Source organism: Ostrea edulis, chromosome 10 (assembly GCF_947568905.1).
Source record: "Ostrea edulis chromosome 10, xbOstEdul1.1, whole genome shotgun sequence".
In the NCBI taxonomy this organism is placed as follows: Eukaryota; Metazoa; Mollusca; class Bivalvia; order Ostreida; family Ostreidae; genus Ostrea; species Ostrea edulis.
In genome coordinates this window covers 43,372,699-43,395,689 of record NC_079173.1, presented here as the reverse complement: position 1 = coordinate 43,395,689, position 22,991 = coordinate 43,372,699, and the positions used below count along the sequence as shown (strand labels likewise).

At 35.8% G+C, this 22,991-nt stretch overlaps 1 protein-coding gene across 3 annotated transcripts; it reads left to right on the top strand.

The window, feature by feature from the left end:
* Window positions 1-1,249: 1,249 nt before the first annotated feature.
* LOC125666151 (zinc finger protein 664-like) lies at window positions 1,250-10,982 on the top strand. Of its 3 annotated transcripts, none has more exons than XR_008799061.1 (3): window positions 1,336-1,480; window positions 6,079-7,681; window positions 7,802-10,982. XR_008799061.1 is itself a non-coding variant. In XM_048899287.2 (2 exons), the coding sequence occupies exon 2, from the start codon at window positions 6,153-6,155 to the stop codon at window positions 7,557-7,559; it is 1,407 nt and encodes a 468-aa protein (XP_048755244.2). In that variant the 5' UTR covers window positions 1,250-1,480; window positions 6,079-6,152; the 3' UTR covers window positions 7,560-10,982. The 3 variants fall into 3 exon arrangements, 1 of the variants encoding a protein (XP_048755244.2); XR_008799060.1 differs by having other exon boundaries at window positions 7,780-10,982; XM_048899287.2 differs by having other exon boundaries at window positions 1,250-1,480; window positions 6,079-10,982.
* The last annotated feature ends 12,009 nt before the right edge of the window (window positions 10,983-22,991 follow it).

Below are 22,991 nucleotides of genomic sequence, written 5' to 3'. Positions count from 1 at the left end.
TGGGCCCCTAGATATATCAAAGGTGGGATCAGGTGCCTAGGAGGAGTAAGTATCCCCTATTGACCGGTCACACCCGCTTTGAGCCCTATTTCTTGATCAGGTAAACGGACTAATCTGTAGTACATGGGGTCAGTTTTTTCACCCATTCTCTTCCTGTGTCTGGCTTGCCTGTTTTCTGTCAAGTCCGCGTCAAGTTACAGTGATTCTACTTTTATATGTGAAATTGGCTCAAACCTGTATTATTATTTTCTTTCAATCTATTTGTTTATATTTGGGGTTATTTGTTGTTGTTTGTCGCTATTGTTTGTTGTTTGTTGTTGTTTCCTCGGACTGGTCTGAACTTGGGTGTTTCATAACATAATCAGGGAAGTGCATGCGGCTTTTGATGGTAGAATCCTGCGCCGATGTTAATCATTGTTTCTTTCTCTAAGTTTCTTCTTTCCAGCTTTCTGGTTTGGTTTCTTAGTACAATTCTGGTTTGGTTTCTTAGTACAATTCTGGTTTGGTTTCTTAGTACAACAAATAAATAGATAATCAAGACTATTTCCAATTTCACAATGAAAACTCTTGGTAATCTTCTAACAACACATAAATTAAGATATTTGAAGACAAACTAATCATAAATCGGACATCGGCAAAAGAGTAACTTACACATGTAAAGTTCTACAGTTATATCATGTATGGTTGAAATTTGCAACAAACTTGCGGCACATTTGCAACAAACTTTTCATTTTAGTAATCATGATTACTAAAATGAAATATAGTAAATGTTTACCAACAAAGAACGCCATAAGAAATAAGCCATTTTATTTACTTTTATGGGCCCAATCTGATTAAATCCAGATCTTTGATCCGCTCCTCTATTGGCCACGCTAAGCGACATAGCCAATAGATTGTGGGTTATTGCAGGCAATATTTCAAATGTGTGATAAAATGATCATTTACAGAATATCTATTTATTTACAATTTTTATTGGTTTTCATAATATTTGAAACATGCAATTATGTGACACATTGCATTATGTAAGCGTGATACTACCCGTGATATAAATTGTGATACATGGATAAAAAGTAATTATAAGTAAATTTCATTTAAAGTCTATATACAATCAGCAAGTCAACACAAGTTCTGTGGGCCTTTTTAATCGACTAAAAACGTGAAATACATGTGTAGGTACCATGCATCTGTGATACAAGATAATGATAAATTATGTAAGATCATCTCTGATACATATCATTGTGACAAACACGTGATGCTATGGTCGTTTTACATGCTGTCTATATGTTGTTATGGCCTGAATGAGAAAGAAATAATAACTAAAGGAAAGTATACGCCCTTCGTACAAGTATATTTTACTTAATTCCATCGGGTTCGGAGTCCTCATTTATCATAACCCTTGGAAAGAGACAAAGCCATTTGTCGATTTGATTTCAACTTGCTGTCAACATGTCAACCTGTTAGTGTAGAACAGTGTAGTTTGGTAAGCGTCAGTTACTGTCTGTCCGGGTTTAGCGTCACTGTTGCGCATTCTCGGTTTTAAAGTTTCTAATTGCTTGAAATGTTTGAGTAGTGAGCCGAGTGATGACATCTGCAGACACGGAGACAGGTGCAGGTGACGATTTTGAGCCGTCTTCACGAGAACATTTAAAACTTGCTGGCCAGTCGGACCAGTGAACTGTCTGAATTTACTGGCCCACAGTGAAATTTACTGGCCCACTAAATTTTCATATGTTTATCACATACATTATGGAATGCATTGTAAAATTGTACAATTAATTTACTGAAACTATGCTTATTACTCGTATTCATATCCACCCTAAGACATTCTTTCTGTCGACACCAGAAAAACAACACTGTACACGGTATTTTCTCTCTCTTTGCCCGCAAACAACAAGACTACAAATTCACGTATTTTTCACAAACCTTAAAACAGCCCGAGTGCACCTTAGGAAGTAGCCTTCTCTACTAACATCAAATGTAAATGATTAATTCTATAAACTATAGAAATTGCATAAAATCAGAGGTAACTGCAATTGACGAAGTTAATTTTAATTGGACAATGCCAGTGATTCCAAAGGTCTGTCGGACATTGGCAAATGTCCGGTAATTTTTGTTTTGTTTTGGTCCGATCAATATCAGTTGTTGGCCGGACCAACTGTCCGATAATTTCTTTTCCAATGAAATATATGATAAGATAAATTTTCAATTTTTAGCAGCATGTCCCAAAATTTATTCTGTTCTTTGGTCATTGCAAACAGAAAACGTGTTTACGTTTAACTCAAATATTTATCAAACTTGCGATCATCTTCAATTCCCCCGAGAGGGTGATAATACAATTGAGCAATATCCCGTGAAACTACAGACGTCTTTAAAGCGTTTGAATTAGGTAATAAATAACACGTAAATAAAGCGTTTAAACTGATCAAGAAGTACTTGAACAACATGGACACGTTTGATTTGAACAATTTGCATTTGAGTTGCGCGAATTGCTCGAGTTTGAAAAAAAACGTGTATTTCATAACCACTGGTGTTGAACACTGGTTGGAAAAGTTTACTCCATTGACAAATCTGAAGTGCAATGCTTGAGCTAATAAAGTACGTCGCCGATGCCATTCTGGGCCGAACAGTTCAAATTTACATGAAAGCTTCCTGACATTTTGTTAAAATCATGGCCCCCGGGGGTAGGGTAGGGCGAAAATAGGGGATCAAAGATTTACATAGGAATATATGGGAACATCTTTAACAATCTTCTTCTCAAGAACCACTGGGCCAGAAAGTTTAAATTTAAATGAAATTTTAAGCTTCCTTATATAGTGTAAATTCAAGTTTGTCAAAACCATGGCCCCAAGGGTAAGGTGGGACCACAATAGGGGATTAATTTGCATATAAATTTTGGTCTGGTAAAATGTGATTTGGTCCAGTAATATCTCGACCATTACTGAACCAAGTGTCCAGTATGTACCAGAAGACCTTGGGAAGCACTGCAATGCAATAAAGCAGCAATTACCTGTGTGCGGTGTGATACAGAACGCTGGCATTTTTTGTTGTTTCAACAAGTTCCTTTAATATTCACGTGATCAACGTACAAGTTATCTTGACAATTACAAGTATAGACATAGTTATCGTTCTTTACGAAATAAACAAACCTGAATGTCCAAACACTTACTTTATGTGCTATTTTTTGATTTATTTTTATTTTGATGGTAAATTTAAGCAAATAAGACGTTTAGAATATCTAAATCCAATATTATATTTAATGTGACTTACAAAAAGTCTACAAGCCCATTGAGCTTCCTGATTTTTAATATTCACTGACCCAACTGTAAAATTCACTGGCCTCGGTCTTCGGACCACTGAGTTTTCGTGAAGACTGTTTCAGTGAACAGTTTCAATGACGCCATGGTTGACACTTCAGAGACGAGAAGTTACTTATCGTGTTTGAGCAACAGTAATATTAAAGACAGATGAAGTACTCTAGTATCTCTGATATATGTTGTACTTTTATAATACTCACATTGCGCAACTCAGCGGTTGTAGGGCCTAAGCCCGTTTTTAGGCCCGAATTCTGTTATACCATAAATATAAAGAGGGGTCTAATTAGTAATGGGCAATCGGGAAAATAAATTAATCGATGATCGGATTAATCGGATGTACCTTTTCGATTGATTAATCGAAAATTGTTAGATTGATTGTATCTTGTTTAACGTCTCTCCCGAGAATTTTTACACTCATATGGAGACATCCAAAATCATAATTAGAAATTTGAAGTTAACAATCCCATACTTTCGATTTTATTTTCCTGGTATAGAGATAAATCTCTCGACTTTTGTTGTTCTTATGGGATTCAGGTTAGAATAGAGCCTCATTACCACATCCTTGTTGTAAGAGGCAAAATCCAAGGCCCCGTGTCACAACAGGTGTGGCACGATAAAGATCCCTCCCTGTTCAAAGACTGTAAGCGCCCAGCATAGGCCTAAATTTTTGCAGGGCTTTACCAGCAATGGTGACGCCTCCATACGAGTGAAAGATTCTCAAGAGAAACGTTAGACAATATTCAATCTTATCGGATTATTCAGCTTTGTCAGCCAATTCTGATTTTAGATAAGTCGCGGCAGGAATATTCGTATGATTAAAAAAAAATATTGACGTCGGCGATTTTTGATTTTTAAAATGACAATCGATTATTCACATCGTTTCAGTTATAGCGACCGACAATCAAAAGTTGGCGACAATCGGTACATCACTAGATCTAACTGACCCAGATAAAAAACTACCCACTCTCTTCAAACTCCTAAAAAAAATCAGGAACCAGTGTGATATGTGTAATTTGCCGATCTTGAATAGATAAATATTTTAACTACTTGCATGCCGAATTTCAAGCCACAGGTTCTTGGAGATATACGTCATCGTTCTCTGGATTTGGAGAATTTTCTTTTATGTCAGCAAATGCCATATGGTTTAAAATCAACAATAAACCTATTTTGAAGAATATATTAATTATCCATTGTTTACAATTTTACAAACGAGTGCCATTTTATTGACTTCTACTTTCTATTTAAGAGGAAGTGAAGATATTAGTTACCTAGTTCAACGTTTCAAGCAAGGCAAATTACAAGTCTCAAAGTACGAAGACTTAGCCATTTGTTTCTGTGCAAAATCAATTGTATTTGGTGATGGGAAGAGTAAAAAGTTGTTTGAAAACAAATACGATTGATGAGTATATTTGATCTTCAGTCCCACGGGTTATTTCTCTCATTGCAGTAGAAGGAAGCTAAGCTCCGTGTTTTCTAGATGTTTGTTAAATTAGGGAAATTTGTAGAAATTGTTCACCTGCAGTGCTTCACCCCCATAAAAAAGCAAAATCATGTTCCAACAAAACCTAATTCACCAATGTTGCTTGTTGTTGTCTGGAAGAATAATGTCTACTCTGCATGCAATATAGACATGAAACAGTGCATGGCAGCTTCACGACTTTGGACGGGACGGGGGGAATGGTCAGGGTGTGGCACTATGTCAAGGTTGGCAAAAAAGTGGTCAATGTGAGTATTGACCGGGCCGGTGGTCAATACTGGTTAAAACCGGTCAATACTGGCTAATACTGGTCGATTGAAGATTATTTGGTCATTATAGTCTGTGTTATTTATTTCAAATGTTAGTGACCATTATGGTAAATTATGTAATTCATAACATGCATTATCAGTTTATAATATACTTATAAGTCATAATATTAAATAGATAATGTACAAATGACTCAGTTAAATTGGGGAAGATGTTAAAGTTTCTGTTCAATTTCATTGGTTTAACAAGAACTACCTATAAGTATTGTTTCATTAATCTTCATTTTAACTGTTGAATGAACATTTGAGGGGGTGGGTTGGTGATGTTTTCATAACAATAACAGGCACACTGGCCATCTCTGGTCCCAGCCTATGCTTATTAACACCTGTCAACTCTGCTTCCTGTGCTCATGTAATGTCCAGCTACCTTTTATCCTTAATCTGTCCACTCCAGGTACATGTATGAAGAGGTCTGTCTCCAATCGTCAAGCTATGCTATAGAACTGTGACCCTCTGGTAGGTACTGAAGATATTGCGGTCAGTTTCAGCAAACCAAATATATTAAACTTATGAAATTACATTTGATTATCTAATGAAAATGTGAGTGGGGGGCATGTGAACGTGGGGTATGTGAGCTTGCGCACTTATGCTTTCTTTCATTCTAATTATATTGGAAATTAAAGTCAGAAAATTTTTTCCACTCATTACTCACCATATGAAGATGTGTACCTGGTATTGTCATATTGATTGGAAATTTATTTCTTAAAAAAAGACAGTGGTTGAAACATTGAATTTTAAAGTCATTCTCTTTGTCAAATATTTAGTCATTTTTTATTTCAAACACAAGGAGAGCGTGAAGATATAAATAAAGTTGGCCATGCATATATACACCCATATTTAATGTAGCAGTTATAAAAGCTTTACAGTGGGAATTACCTCCCTTTGACATGTTTAAGTAGTGTCATGGACTGGTCTATGTTTTGAACATGATAGTAGTTATTTTGTTTGTATTATTTTACAGGATTGGAGATGTAGCTTAGTCCTGATAGTGGACAGAGCTTCTACACTTGTGTGAAGACATTGAATTAAGTCAGAATGGACACGGTGACCAGCACAGTGGATACGGTGACCAGCACAGTGGGTCACGTCCACTTGATGAGTAAGTGTGGCTCCTGCAGGAAACTGTTTCACAGAGACGAAATCATCGACTCTATCAATGGATCAAACAGATCCTATCAGTGCGCCACCTGTGGTGAAATGTTCGAAAGACGGCAGGTTTTGGAGACTCACGTGGCTGGACATCCTCTTGATAAGACGCTGCTATGTGATGTCTGTAAGAAAGTGGACCAGATTTGTAAGTCTGTGAGTGAGGATCTTGTGTATATGATGGGGCAGAAAGGTGCGGAGGCCGCGGGGGCAGTGGGTGTTTCTGAGGGCGGGCCGACTTCTGCAGCCGACCACGACACAGAACCGCGACAGAGGTTCAAAGCGTGTGGCATATGTGGGGAATGGTTTAGTGATGCCAAGGATTTGGAAAGTCATTTGATGATACACAAAATCAAGGAATCTTATAATCGTAAAGTCAAACTATCAGAAAAAGGAACGGATGAAAAGTCCCACACATGTGATGTTTGTGGTAAAGATTTTCAACATTTATCTCGTCTCAAAATTCACAGGAAGACGCACACTGGTGAAAAACGTTATAAATGTGAAGTATGCGAGAAAGGATTTTACTTTCAATCCCACATGCGAACCCACATGCGGACACATGAAGGGGATAAGCGATTTCACTGTGAAATTTGCGGGAAAACGTTTTATTTCTTGTCGCACATGCAGACACACTTCCGAACTCACACTGGCGATAAGCCGTACGAGTGTGACCTCTGTGGGAAGTCGTTCAGCCTGCAGTGTAACTTACAGAGACACAAAAGGACGCACACAGGCGATAGACGGCATAAATGTGGCATCTGTAGCAAGACCTTCATCGATCAGTCGGGATACCAAGTCCACAAGCGCACACACACGGGATACAGACCGTACAAGTGTGATGTGTGTGGGAAAGAGTTTAGTCAGACGGCACATGTGCAGCGACACATGTTCATCCACACGCGCGAGAAGCCGTATTCCTGTGAACTCTGTGGGAAAAATTTTCGCTGGACCGCCGATTTGCAGAGACATCATCGCACACACACAGGAGATAAGCCGTACAAATGTGATGTGTGTGAGAAGACCTTCATACAGGCCTCAGGACTCCGAATCCATGCCCGGACTCACACAGGGGAAAAACCCTACACCTGTAATCTGTGTGGGAAAGCGTTCAGTCAAGCGTCAAACTTAAATACGCACGTACGCAAACACAAAAATTTTGTGTGTGGTCTGTGTGATATGGCATTCTCCGACCCTGAGCAGTTAAAGCTCCACATGAAGAGTCATACTTCTTCTGTAGAAGCTGGTCCATCAGAAGAAATGTACATCAGCTATAAGTCTGTATCAGACACATAGAGAATCAGACACATAGAGAATCAGACACATAGAGAATCAGACACATAGAGAATCAGACACATAGAGAATCAGACACATAGAGATAGAATCAGACACATAGAGATAGAATCAGACACATAGAGGTAGAATCAGACACATAGAGAATCAGGCACATAGAGAATCAGACACATAGAGAATCAGACAAATAGAGAATCAGACACATAGAGAATCAGACACATAGAGAATCAGACACATAGAGATAGAATCAGACACATAGAGACAGAATTAAACACATAGAGACAGAGTCACAGGGCCCGCTTCATTTGTCTACACCGACCACAAAGTGTACACCATTCCATAATCAAGTGCAAAGGTGTACACTTTCTGGTAGACACTTTTTGGTGTACACCTTCTACACCCTGCACAGGGCATGTGTTGTTAATTGTACCCAAAAATTTAATGTATCTGGCTGACAAATGGTCAGACTGAAAATTTGCAGGTGTTTTTTCCCCATATTTTTGTTAGTTGTGAAGTATATAAGAGAATTATTGCAGTATATTGTATGTAGTCATTTACAAGAGTTTAATACATTTTTGTAAAAAAAAAAAAAAATAATTTAGTAATCATTGTATATTTTCTAAGTTATTTGCATTAAAATTGTTAATTCTCCAATGAGGATCTCCTCAGCTGCTGAAGGTCCATATTGAATACACTACACTGAATTGCTTTTGATTATAAGGTGTAATCCAACTACAAGGGGTGTACAAAGCAAGCATGCCCAACGATTTTTGTGCGGGAATATATCTAGTGTATTTGTATATATTTTTTTTTACAGAGTTTTAAACTCTGATGCTACATGCAGGAGATTTTTAGGTTCTTACCAATCTACACATTGTCACTTCCTGTTGGTATCTACACATTGTCACTTCCTGTTGGTATCTACACATTGTCACTTCCTGTTGGTATACACATTGTCACTTCCTGTTGGTATACAAATTGTCACTTCCTGTTGGTATCTACACATTGTCACTTCCTGTTGGTATCTACACATTATCACTTCCTGTTGGTATACACATTGTCACTTCCTGTTGGTATCTACACATTGTCACTTCCTGTTGGTATCTTTAGACCAGCAGTCTAAAAATAAAAAATAAAAATTTAAAATTTGTAAAACATTTTAAATTGCTTAAATTGAGACAACTTTCATTGTTTGTTTTGGAGTTTTGTTGAACATTGTGGGTTTTTTTTTTATTATTTGTTTTGCAGAGCATGCCTATTTTTTTTTTATATTATTGTTATATATATTTTTTTATGTCTAATCTGAACATGTTTGGTATCAGAGAAAAATTTGGCCTTGAGCAATATCAAGTCGGATACTTTTTTGATTAATATGATTCAAAGTTGAATTACAAAGATTTGATTGACACAGTTTTTCAATATACCACCAGGTTAGCTAGATTTCATTGTGGCTGTACTGTATATAGACCTGTAATTAGCTTTATTTGTAGCATAACAGATATATATTCATATATAGATATATATACATACAGTAAAACTCGTTTATAGTGAACCTCTAGTGCCAGCTAAAAACTTTTCATTCTAACCAAATTCCATTATACCCAATAAGATTTTCACTAGTTTCCTCTTATCATGCTCATAGGGGAATAAATATCACTTCGCAATAAGCATAGATTCGTTATATAAGTGTGTTCGATATAAGCATAGTTTACTGTATATATAACCCAGAAATAAATATAGAAAAAATCTACACAAGTCTTAGTACATGGACATTGTAATAGAACTATCACAAAAGCCTAAGGCCAAGTAAAATTAATTAGTAGATTATCATTCCCGCCCGCCCCTCGAAAATCGCCCCGCCCCGATTTTTTTTATTTTTCAAAATTACAATTTCCGGATATTTTTATGTCCGGTCCGGTATCGTAATCGTACTTTGTTTCACTTTGCCTTTTAGAAACCCAAATACACATGTAGTTATGATTTATAAAGCCTTTTCTCAATGAGAGAAGGCATTTTCGAGGTCAAGAATACCATGGCGAAAAATAAAAAATAAAATCCTCCCACCCGCCCCATTTTTTTGTGAAGTTTGAATGATAATCTACTAATTAATTTTACTTGGCCTAATATATAGTATATCAGCTTTGTGATACATATTCACACATACATATGTATAATCTATCAGCTTTGTGATACATATTCACACATACATATGTATAATCTATCAGCTTTGTGATACATATACACACATACATATGTATAATCTATCAGTTTTGTGATACATATTCACACATACATATGTATAATCTATCAGTTTTGTGATACATATTCACACATACATATGTATAATCTATCAGTTTTGTGATACATATTCACACATACATATATGGAGATGCTGTATAATGGTCCTATTAGCTCACCAAAGCTTTTCTGATCAAAAGTTAGTTGTTATTTAATTTTGTTTTAAGACTTTTTTTTTATATATACAGATTAGAGATAATTTTGTTTTTATTAAGACTTTTATTTTTAGAGATAATTGCAGTGTAGTGAAAATATGATGTAGTCTTATGAAAATCTTTTTCTTCAGAACAACTCTCCATTTTCAACCAAACACGCTGCAATGACTCCTTTGGTATGGTCTTCAAATGAAGGGTTATGGTTATGTCCCAATCTAAGGGGAGATAAGTAAGAAATTTAGTAATGAAAGGCAGGGCTACTTATAAGTCCTCTCAAGAATTCCTTATACAGAAAAAAACCCTCCAGGTATGTTCCTTGTATATAGGAGATTCACCTTTATCACACACTGACCTACAAGGCAATGCTGGGGCCTCAACGGGCAAATTTTACATATGTTCATTAATGTGCGCTATAAATGGTGTATAGGGGCCACATATTTTGAAAAGGGGTTTAAGTTTTACATATATCCATTATCATGGTCTATAAATGCTGTTTAGGGGCCATAGAAAGGATTTAGAGTAGTACAAATATTCATTATTGTGGTCTATAAATGCTGTTTAGTTTAGGGGCCACAGAAAGGGTTCTAAGTTTTACATATATTCATTATTGAGGTCTATAAATTCTATTATTAGATTTTAAATTGCTTACCAGAAAATGTTGTTGCTGTATTTTTCGGTGATGTGAAAGAGTTAAAAGTACATTTGCAAATATTTTTAATTAGGCCAGTGGTCACAAATGTGTTAAAGATTTTTATGTATTTACTTAGACCAGTGGTCAGAGACTGTGTAAAAACAATAAAGTCTTTTATATACACTGGTCAGACTGGTCAGAGACTGTGTACAAACATTAAAGATTTTTATGTATTTACTTAGACCAGTGGTCAGAGACTGTGTAAAAACAATAAAGATTTTTATGTATTTACTTAGACCAGTGGTCAGAGACTGTAAAAACAATAAAGATTTTTATATATTTTCAGTTCGTTGTTTTATTCACTCGCGTAGAAATGTCACCAGCCGTGAAGTGGCACAAACTTCTATGCCTTTTTAATTGAAGATTCAGGGGTATACACCTTTTGGTCTGTCTGTGTGTCCACAAAAACTTTAACCTTGGCCATAACTTTGGAATGCATGGTGATTACAAGGGCTTTCATATTTCACATGTGGAGTCTTTGTGACAAGACCTTTCTTTTTGTACCAAAATGTTTGACTTCCTGATCATAGACTTTGGCCAAATGGGGGATCAGTGTTTCACAAACATCTTGTTTTTAGCTCACCTGAGCTCAAGTGAGCTTTTCTGATCGCATTTTGTCCGTCGTCTGTCTGTCTCTAAACCTTTTACATTTTCGACTTCTTCTCCAGAACCACTCGGTCAATTTCAACCAAACTCGGTAAAAACCATCCTTTGGTGAAGAACTTTCAAGTTTGTTCAAAGGGGAGATAATCACAAAAATGCAAAAAAATAATGTGGGGTCATTTAAAAATCTTCTCAAGAACCACGGAGCCAAAAGAGCTGACAGTGCAGATTTAAAGCTTGTTAAAACCATGTCCCCTGATGGTAGGAAATGACCACAGTTGGAGATTAAAGTTTTACAAATCTTCTCAAGAACCACTGAGCTAGGAAAGTACATATTTACACGTGTAACGTGTCTGGCGTTCGTATAGTCTGTACTTCGCGTTGTGTTTGTTTTATTTTATTGTGGCGACTTCGAAACGACCCAACTACACTATGATTAGAAACTTTGAAAATAAACTCAACAGAAATGAAAATAAGACAAACAACACTTTACGAATTTATTACCAGTATGAATATGACAAATTTTATAAGTCCAGCTGTCTCGTTTTAACGAATTGAAAGCTGCATGGCTTTATTTAGTAAACTGAACAATAGAAACTGACATTAAAGGTATTGGCTGAGAGATAAAGTGGGCGTGGTCAAATACAACGGGTGAATGATTTACATTGGGAGTAAAACCGAAACTATCCCCCCCCCCCCCCCCCCCGCTTAAAGACAAATGTAATCCATCTGACCTAAAAAGCCAGGATATAGAAATAAAAATACACCCCCTCCCCGCACCCCCACACCCTTCATGAAAAACAATGGTACAAAGTATATGAAAGTCCAATATGCGTAATATGCAAAGTTCACTTCAAAGAAAAGTCCATCATAAAGGCGGGTAACGTAACAGCTCTCCTCGGTTAGTATGGACGCATTGACTTCAGAATGTCAGGAGCGCGAAAACAGGAATAGTTCACAACACTGTCACATCACATTCACTGATTTCGGTTCTTAGGTAGCAGGGGACAGTTTCGCACTATAGGCCCGGTCAACTTTTTCAAAAAATGGAATTGCCCCGTATTTGAAGTGATATTACATGTGTAAAAATGTATACAATAATTTTAGGATGCATGTCAAATGTAGCTGAGTGCTTAGTAAAAATGTTGATATACAACATGTAGGTGTCACCATGATTCCTAGCATATAGATGGGTGCAAATACGAAACTAAGACACGTGGTCAGTTGCTGAAGAAATTCCGGTGAAAACATGCAGGGTCTAGCAAAAGGTCTGTAGCTGTGAGGGAAGGTGGATGGCCCCATATGAGGGGTAGATTTTTGAGAAGGGCAGATAGGGTTCTTGATTGTGCACAGTGTCTAAATCCCCATGTTTGGTACTGTGGTGGTGTGGGGGTGGTGCGGATTAGCCCAAATGAGGGAAAGGGGAACCTGCTCAGAGCATGTTTTGTGCACCAGCACCAGTATTTATAGATTACATGTAATTTAGGGTCATAATTTATTAACTACACTAATATGAAATACAAGTATTGACGTAAAATGGAAATATGATTTTTCATTAGTCTGTCATAATCTGACTTTGGTGTATACTCCCTATCCACATGTTTCAAAACCAAAGAAACTGTCCCCTGCCACCTTAGGTCTAGGTACTCCGAAGATTACGAATTACGGACATTCCACAGAGCTGAAAACCACGTGTTCCATGCATCAGTCGCTGGATTCCGTTTGTATCCCACCAGAAACTGAAAAAATAATCTGAAAGTACATTTAGTAAGAGTACTAGGTATATGAAAGCATATTTAGTAAGTACTAGGTATAGGAAAGCACATTTAGTAAGAGTACTAGGTATATGAAAGCACATTTAGTAAGTACTAGGTATAGGAAAGCACATTTAGTAAGTACTAAGTATAGGAAAGCACATTTAGTAAGAGTACTAGGTATAGGAAAGCACATTTAGTAAGTACTAGGTATAGGAAAGCACATTTAGTAAGAGTACTAGGTATAGGAAAGCACATTTAGTAAGAGTACTAGGTATAAGTAAACATAAGCAATATCATTAGCTAATGAAAAAAAACACAAGAAAATTTAAAATGTATTTAATATAGAAATTTACGCGGTTTATAATAATTTCGTATCCCAGATTTGCCATTCAGATGACAGGAGACGGAAACTATTAGCGTAATCTAAACAAAGTTTACGCGGTTTTAGTAAAGTTAATGAATTCTGAATAAAAAGAACTCAAACTGTGTGTAGACACACACGTGTAGCGACACACACGTGTAGCATAAAGTACGATTAACCAGTTCACCGTTAACGTGGGTAACAACCCGCATGACTATTTCAATAAGTCAAATATCTAACCTATTCCTTTGGAAATTCCGGTCTACAGTAAGGGTACAATACCAGCGACTCCACTTCATAACGGACCGACTGAGTGCTTGCGCACTGGCTCCTCACCAAGAAACAAACTTGACCAGGGGGAACAGTCCTCCCCTCAAGTTTCAAAGCAAAAACGAAACGCATGTACAAGTTATCAACTGGAGGTTCTAAACAAAATTGCGATCTAGGATTGGATTCCTTTGCCTCGGGATTCAAAGAAGTCTCAATGCAAACATTTCAACTCCGACTCGCAAATATCGATAGGTTCAAGAATATCATTCGAGCTACTAATATGAATTTCATCATCAGAATAAAATAATTCTTCATCAATAGGGTTTTTGGTAAGTTTGCTTTGTGCGTTACTCGTCAAAATGTCGGGTGGCCTACTGTGTTCGGTAATGTTTGAACGTTCTAGATCTGATGCCACGGCCCCAGCATCAGAACTTGTGAGTCTCCCGATATTTTGGGTTGACTTTTGACGCAGTCAGGGCCATTCTTAGTCTGACAAATGACATCAGTTTTTAGTACTTTGTTCTTTTCTTCGATCGTATGCAAATCAAGAGCGGCTTGGATTCACGAATAAAGGTTCTTACAGAATTTGTATTAACTGGTGTATCGGGTACAATGTTCTGTTGAACATACGCATTTTGCTCAATGAAATCTTCAAACTCGACAGCAGATGCAATGGCTTCATCTAAAGGTGCAGGACGTCTAAAGTAAATATGTTTCATCAAGTCGGCATCTCTTAAGCCAAATACAAACTGGTCAATAACGCAAGTTTTTATCGAGCTAAAAGAACAAGAATACGCTTTTAATGCAAGTCTCCGCAAGGAATGACCAAAGTCTGAAATAGTTTCTCCTTCTTCTCTATCCATGTTCTTAAATTGAATTCTGTAAGGCCACACTTTAAAAAATGTTGGTTTGCCATAGCCCGATGGTCATAAAAAATATTGGGTCGGTCGGTAGGGATTTTTTTTTTTCAAATTTGTCTGGAGTCTTGGTTGCCATGATTTTACTCTCAATGGCCAATATAACATGCATTTATTATGCAACTGAAACTTTGTAGCATTGTTGTTGTTCTAAAACATTATTCGTATAAACTCAACACAATTTCATGTTCAATGATGTTGGTCAAACGATTTCTAATACATTAAATCTGTGCTCCGCAGTACCTTGAATTACCGAAATGCCGATTAGAACTAACGAAATTCCCCTTTGAATCAATTTTTTAAAGTTAAATTGAAAGATTAGGGATTAATTCAATGTGTAAAATACCGTCTCTGAAGAAAAAATAACATAATTTTTTTAATTAAAAAAGTCTTGTTTTTTAGAATTTGTGTTAATCTAAGGAAGGTAACTCATGTTATTTTTCTTTCATTTAGAAGAATGTGTTCAACCATTAATTCCTAATCATTATATATATACATTGCTTAAGTTGAATTAAATCAACATTCATATATATTTTGCAATTCAAACAAATATTGTATAGGGGAAAAAATCTCATGCTGCCCCTTGAGGGCCCTTGATTGGAAAATAAAAATATGTCATGTTATGTATAAATTTTGCTAGAGTTATCTTTCTTTGAAACACCGTGAATGCGAGGAATGAACACAATTGAATTCCCTAAATTTACAATCACAAATTTAAAAACGTTTCATCATAAAAGATTAACATATATAAATTTAATATGCATTAATGTATATAATTAGAGGGGAATTTCGATACTTTTAGGTGGTATTTCGAAAACTAATTCTTGGGGGTATTTCGGTAAATTGCGGGCATATCCGAATATTCGGGGTACCCATTTACATTTTCATCGGACATAGTTGTTGTTTGTGTCCGTAATTATCGAATGATGCCTCGTCGGATAGATAAAATTCTACCAGTATGCCATGTGCCGAATCGATCATTTGAGTGCTTAGAATTGCGGCGATTTACAAAACGCCGCAAAGAACAAAACTAAAAACAAAACAAAACACATCTTCACAAGTCAAGGGCTACTGATCAGTTACCTCGTTACAAAATAAAAACAATACGCAATGTTCTTGATGTTAAGAAAAGTACCCCACGAAGACCATTGTTCACTTTCTGTTTTTGCTCTTTCCAAACTTGCATCTTAAACGAGGAATCTCATTGGATGATTTAATTTTAGCTTATTGCGTCACCCCCTGTCCCAAACCCGTGTTTTGAATGGTGACTGATGCGAGCATGGTGCGAGGTAATGAATCAATAACCCTTGACTTGTGAAGATGAACCAAACGCGGAAAGGAACTTGAAAGAAAAACAGAAGTCGGAAAATCGAGTGGAAAAAAAATGGCCGAAATTATGTCATTAAAAACTTTCCAGTTGGGTGGTTAAAAATGGGTCGGTCGCGCGATGGTAAACAAACTCCTTTTTAATTCTGGCCTAAAAATTCTGATGGACAAAAATGATTCCTTAATATGTCTTTCAATGTTTGAAAGTCTAAGGATGCGGCTAAAGGAATTTCAGATAGAATGTTTCTTGCCGACCCACATAAAGACATAAGAAGCTGACTGGCACACTCTTTATCACTTCAACCATTCCACTTACAAAATGTAACAGCATGTTCAAACTGAATGAAAAATTTTCGAATGTCGTAATTTCCATCAAGCAATGGTGGATTAATTTCTTTCCTAAATTCGAACGATCCATGCAATAACCTCTCTCGAAAACGACACCCATTCTGTGCTGACTTGATTTGGCTTTCTATCAAAGCACATTTCGCCGTTAAGAAATCTATCCTACTCGACTACTGTCTTTGCATAACTGCATGGTGAGCAAAAATAATTCGCTGTTGAATATATCAACAAAAATATAAAGGCAAATGTATAGGAAAAAATTAACTGAAAATATAACAAAAGAATTCAGCCCAGTCCGAATACCCGAATAAGACTCGCTGCGTGAAGTACGTGGATATGACAGTCACTGCCCAACAACAATGGAAATTCTATCCTTGTCATGATTGACCAAATAATGTAGCAGTATGAATTGCTGAATAGGACTCACTGCGTGAAGCACGTGTCTTTAACAGCCACTGCCCCAAGACAATGAAAATCCTATCCTGGTCACGTCACCAAATAATATAGCAGGTCTGGCGTTCGTACAGTCTGTACTTCGCGTTGTGTTTATTTTATTTTATTGTGGCGACTTCGAAACGACCCAACTACATTATGATTAGAAACTAAACTCAATAGAAATGAAAAGAAGATAAACAACACTTTACGAATTCATTACCAGTATGAACACGATAAATAAACACTCATAATGTCTAGAACTTAGCCTAGATAAATCATCAAGAAATTCTCCCAACACAAAGGTATTATAACTAAGTTACAAGGGCAAAGTATCACGACAAAACGGACGAACAAGACGTGATTCCAGTACAGGAAGATTGGAGGGAGAAGTGTAGCTAGCAAGGCCAGCTGTCTCGCTTCAACGAATTGTAGGCTGCGTGGCTTTATATAGTAAATTGAACAATAAAAACTGTCATTAAAGTTAATGGCTGAAAGATAAAGTGGGCGTGGTCAAATACAACGGATAAATGTATTTCATTGGGATCAAAATTCAGAAATAAAAGTAAAACCAAAACTACCACACACGAAAGATTAATGACATATTGCAAATTCAAGTTTATTAAAATCATGGCCCCCTTGGTTAGAATGGGGCCACAATAGGATATTTAAGTTTTACATACAAATATAAAGAAAAAATCTTTAAAACTGTTCTCAAGAACCATTGGGCTAAAGAAGTTTACATTTAAGTGAGAGCTTCCGGACATAGTGTAGATTCAAGTTTGTAAAAATCATTGTCTCCAAGGGTAGTTTTAGGCCACAATAGGGATAAAAGTTTCACATGCGAATATATAGGGGGGATCTTTTAAATATAGGTCAAGATGACGTAGATGAGCGATGTGCTCCATGGACCTCTTGTTTATATGCAGCTCCTCACTGTGAGACCATCAACTGAGAATACACCTAAAATTCAAATCCTGTTAGCTTTTGAAATAATTTTCATAAACATATAAAATATGAGGTATATGTTTGCATTTTAAATTTTTCTTACAAATCTGCAGTTTTTTTTAAACATCTGTGCTACATAAATTTTAAGAGATAAGTAATTAAAATTCTAACTGCAGTCTATTCTCAGCTTCTGGTCTTAGGGCCTGATTCTAAGGTCAGATTTAAAACACATGTGACTTTTTAGTCTAATGTTGGATGCCTTCTGAAGGAACAACCACTACCTATGTTAATGACAGGTTGTGAAGTATTCTAATCACTACTTATGTTAATGACAGGTTGTGAAGTATTTTAATCACTACCTATGTTAATGACAGATGAAGTATTCTAATCACTACCTATGTTAATGACAGGTGAAGTATTCTAATCACTACCTATGTTAATGACAGGTGAAGTATTCTAATCACTACCTATGTTAATGACAGGTGAAGTATTCTAATCACTACCTATGTTAATGACAGGTGAAGTATTATATTCACTACCTATGTTAATGACAGGTGAAGTATTCTAATCACTACCTATGTTAATGACAGGTGAAGTATTCTATTCACTACCTATGTTAATGACAGGTGAAGTATTCTAATCACTGCCTATGTTTATGACAGGTGAAGTATTCTAATCACTACCTATGCTAATGACAGGTTGTGAAGTATTCTAATCACTACCTATGTTAATGACAGATGAAGTATTCTAATCACTACCTATGTTAATGACAGGTGAATTATTCTAATCACTACCTATGTTAATGACAGGTGAAGTATTCTAATCACTACCTATGTTAATGACAGGTGAAGTATTCTATTCACTACCTATGTTAATGGCAGGTGAAGTATTCTATTCACTACTTATGTTAATGACAGGTGAAGTATTCTAATCACTACCTATGTTAATGACAGGTGAAGTATTCTATTCACTACCTATGTTAATGACAGGTGAAGTATTCTAATCACTACTTATGTTAATGACAGGTGAAGTATTCTAATCACTACCTATATTAATGACAGGTTGTGAAGTATTCTAATCACTACCTATGCTAATGACAGGTTGTGAAGTATTCTAATCACTACCTATGTTAATGACAGGTGAAGTATTCTAATCACTACCTATGTTAATGACAGGTGAAGTATTCTATTCACTACCTATGTTAATGACAGGTGAAGTATTCTAATCACTACTTATGTTAATGACAGGTGAAGTATTCTAATCACTACCTATATTAATGACAGGTTGTGAAGTATTCTAATCACTACCTATGCTAATGACAGGTTGTGAAGTATTCTAATCACTACCTATGTTAATGACAGGTGAAGTATTCTAATCACTACCTATGTTAATGACAGGTGAAGTATTCTAATCACTATCTATGTTAATGACAGGTTGTGAAGTATTCTAATCACTACCTATGCTAATGACAGGTTGTGAAGTATTCTAATCACTACCTATGTTAATGACAGATGAAGTATTCTAATCACTACCTATGTTAATGACAGGTGAAGTGTTCTAATCACTACCTATGTTAATGACAGGTGAATTATTCTAATCACTACCTATGTTAATGACAGGTTGTGAAGTATTCAAATCACTACCTATGTTAATGACAGGTGAAGTATTCTAATCACTACCTATGTTAATGACAGGTTGTGAAGTATTCTAATCACTACCTATGCTAATGACAGGTTGTGAAGTATTCTAATCACTACCTATGTTAATGACAGGTTGTGAAGTATTCTAATCACTACCTATGTTAATGAGAGGTGAAGTATTCTAATCACTACCTATGTTAATGACAGGTTGTGAAGTATTCTAATCACTACCTATGCTAATGACAGGTTGTGAAGTATTCTAATCACTACCTATGTTAATGACAGATGAAGTATTCTAATCACTACCTATGTTAATGACAGGTGAATTATTCTAATCACTACCTATGTTAATGACAGGTGAAGTATTCTAATCACTACCTATGTTAATGACAGGTGAAGTATTCTATTCACTACCTATGTTAATGACAGGTGAAGTATTCTAATCACTGCCTATGTTATTGACAGGTGAAGTATTCTAATCACTACCTATGCTAATGACAGGTTGTGAAGTATTCTAATCACTACCTATGTTAATGACAGATGAAGTATTCTAATCACTACCTATGTTAATGACAGGTGAATTATTCTAATCACTACCTATGTTAATGACAGGTGAAGTATTCTATTCACTACCTATGTTAATGACAGGTGAAGTATTCTATTCACTACCTATGTTAATGGCAGGTGAAGTATTCTATTCACTACTTATGTTAATGACAGGTGAAGTATTCTAATCACTACCTATGTTAATGACAGGTGAAGTATTCTATTCACTACCTATGTTAATGACAGGTGAAGTATTCTAATCACTACTTATGTTAATGACAGGTGAAGTATTCTAATCACTACCTATATTAATGACAGGTTGTGAAGTATTCTAATCACTACCTATGCTAATGACAGGTTGTGAAGTATTCTATTCACTACCTATGTTAATGACAGGTGAAGTATTCTAATCACTACCTATGTTAATGACAGGTGAAGTATTCTAATCACTACCTATGTTAATGACAGGTTGTGAAGTATTCTAATCACTACCTATGCTAATGACAGGTTGTGAAGTATTCTAATCACTACCTATGTTAATGACAGATGAAGTATTCTAATAACTACCTATGTTAATGACAGGTGAAGTATTCTATTCACTACCTATATTAATGACAGGTGAAGTATTCTAATCACTGCCTATGTTAATGACAGGTGAAGTATTCTAATCACTACCTATGCTAATGACAGGTTGTGAAGTATTCTAATCACTACCTATGTTAATGACAGGTGAATTATTCAAATCACTACCTATGTTAATGACAGGTGAAGTATTCTAATCACTACCTATGTTAATGACAGGTTGTGAAGTATTCTAATCACTACCTATGTTAATGACAGGTGAAGTATTCTAATCACTACCTATGTTAATGACAGGTGAAGTATTCTATTCACTACCTATGTTAATGACAGGTTGTGAAGTATTCTAATCACTACCTATGTTAATGACAGGTGGTGAAGTATTCTAATCACTACCTATGCTAATGACAGGTGGTGAAGTATTCTAATCACTACCTATGTTAATGACAGGTGAAGTATTCTAATCACTACCTATGTTAATGACAGGTTGTGAAGTATTCTAATCACTACCTATGTTAATGACAGATGAAGTATTCTAATCACTACCTATGTTAATGACAGGTGAATTATTCTAATCACTACCTATGTTAATGACAGGTGAAGTATTCTAATCACTACCTATGTTAATGACAGGTGAAGTATTCTATTCACTACCTATGTTAATGACAGGTGAAGTATTCTAATCACTGCCTATGTTATTGACAGGTGAAGTATTCTAATCACTACCTATGCTAATGACAGGTTGTGAAGTATTCTAATCACTACCTATGTTAATGACAGATGAAGTATTCTAATCACTACCTATGTTAATGACAGGTGAATTATTCTAATCACTACCTATGTTAATGACAGGTGAAGTATTCTATTCACTACCTATGTTAATGACAGGTGAAGTATTCTATTCACTACCTATGTTAATGGCAGGTGAAGTATTCTATTCACTACTTATGTTAATGACAGGTGAAGTATTCTAATCACTACCTATGTTAATGACAGGTGAAGTATTCTATTCACTACCTATGTTAATGACAGGTGAAGTATTCTAATCACTACTTATGTTAATGACAGGTGAAGTATTCTAATCACTACCTATATTAATGACAGGTTGTGAAGTATTCTAATCACTACCTATGCTAATGACAGGTTGTGAAGTATTCTATTCACTACCTATGTTAATGACAGGTGAAGTATTCTAATCACTACCTATGTTAATGACAGGTGAAGTATTCTAATCACTACCTATGTTAATGACAGGTTGTGAAGTATTCTAATCACTACCTATGCTAATGACAGGTTGTGAAGTATTCTAATCACTACCTATGTTAATGACAGATGAAGTATTCTAATAACTACCTATGTTAATGACAGGTGAAGTATTCTATTCACTACCTATATTAATGACAGGTGAAGTATTCTAATCACTGCCTATGTTAATGACAGGTGAAGTATTCTAATCACTACCTATGCTAATGACAGGTTGTGAAGTATTCTAATCACTACCTATGTTAATGACAGGTGAATTATTCAAATCACTACCTATGTTAATGACAGGTGAAGTATTCTAATCACTACCTATGTTAATGACAGGTTGTGAAGTATTCTAATCACTACCTATGTTAATGACAGGTGAAGTATTCTAATCACTACCTATGTTAATGACAGGTGAAGTATTCTATTCACTACCTATGTTAATGACAGGTTGTGAAGTATTCTAATCACTACCTATGTTAATGACAGGTGGTGAAGTATTCTAATCACTACCTATGCTAATGACAGGTGGTGAAGTATTCTAATCACTACCTATGTTAATGACAGGTGAAGTATTCTAATCACTACCTATGTTAATGACAGGTTGTGAAGTATTCTAATCACTACCTATGTTAATGACAGGTTGTGAAGTATTCTAATCACTACCTATGTTAATGACAGGTTGTGAAGTATTCTAATCACTACCTATGTTAATGACAGGTTGTGAAGTACTCTAATCACTACCTATGTTAATGACAGGTTGTGAAGTATTCTAATCACTACCTATGTTAATGACAGGTGAAGTATTCTAATCACTACCTATGTTAATGACAGGTGAAGTATTCTAATCACTACCTATGCTAATGACAGGTGAAGTATTCTAATCACTACCTATGTTAATGACAGGTGAAGTATTCTAATCACTACCTATGCTAATGACAGGTTGTGAAGTATTCTAATCACTACCTATGTTAATGACAGGTGAAGTATTCTAATCACTACCTATGTTAATAACAGGTGAATTATTCTAATCACTACCTATGTTAATGACAGGTGAAGTATTCTATTCACTACCTATGTTAATGACAGGTGAAGTATTCTATTCACTACCTATGTTAATGACAGGTGAAGTATTCTAATAACTACCTATGTTAATGACAGGTGAAGTATTCTATTCACTACCTATATTAATGACAGGTGAAGTATTCTAATCACTGCCTATGTTAATGACAGGTGAAGTATTCTAATCACTACCTATGCTAATGACAGGTTGTGAAGTATTCTAATCACTACCTATGTTAATGACAGATGAAGTATTC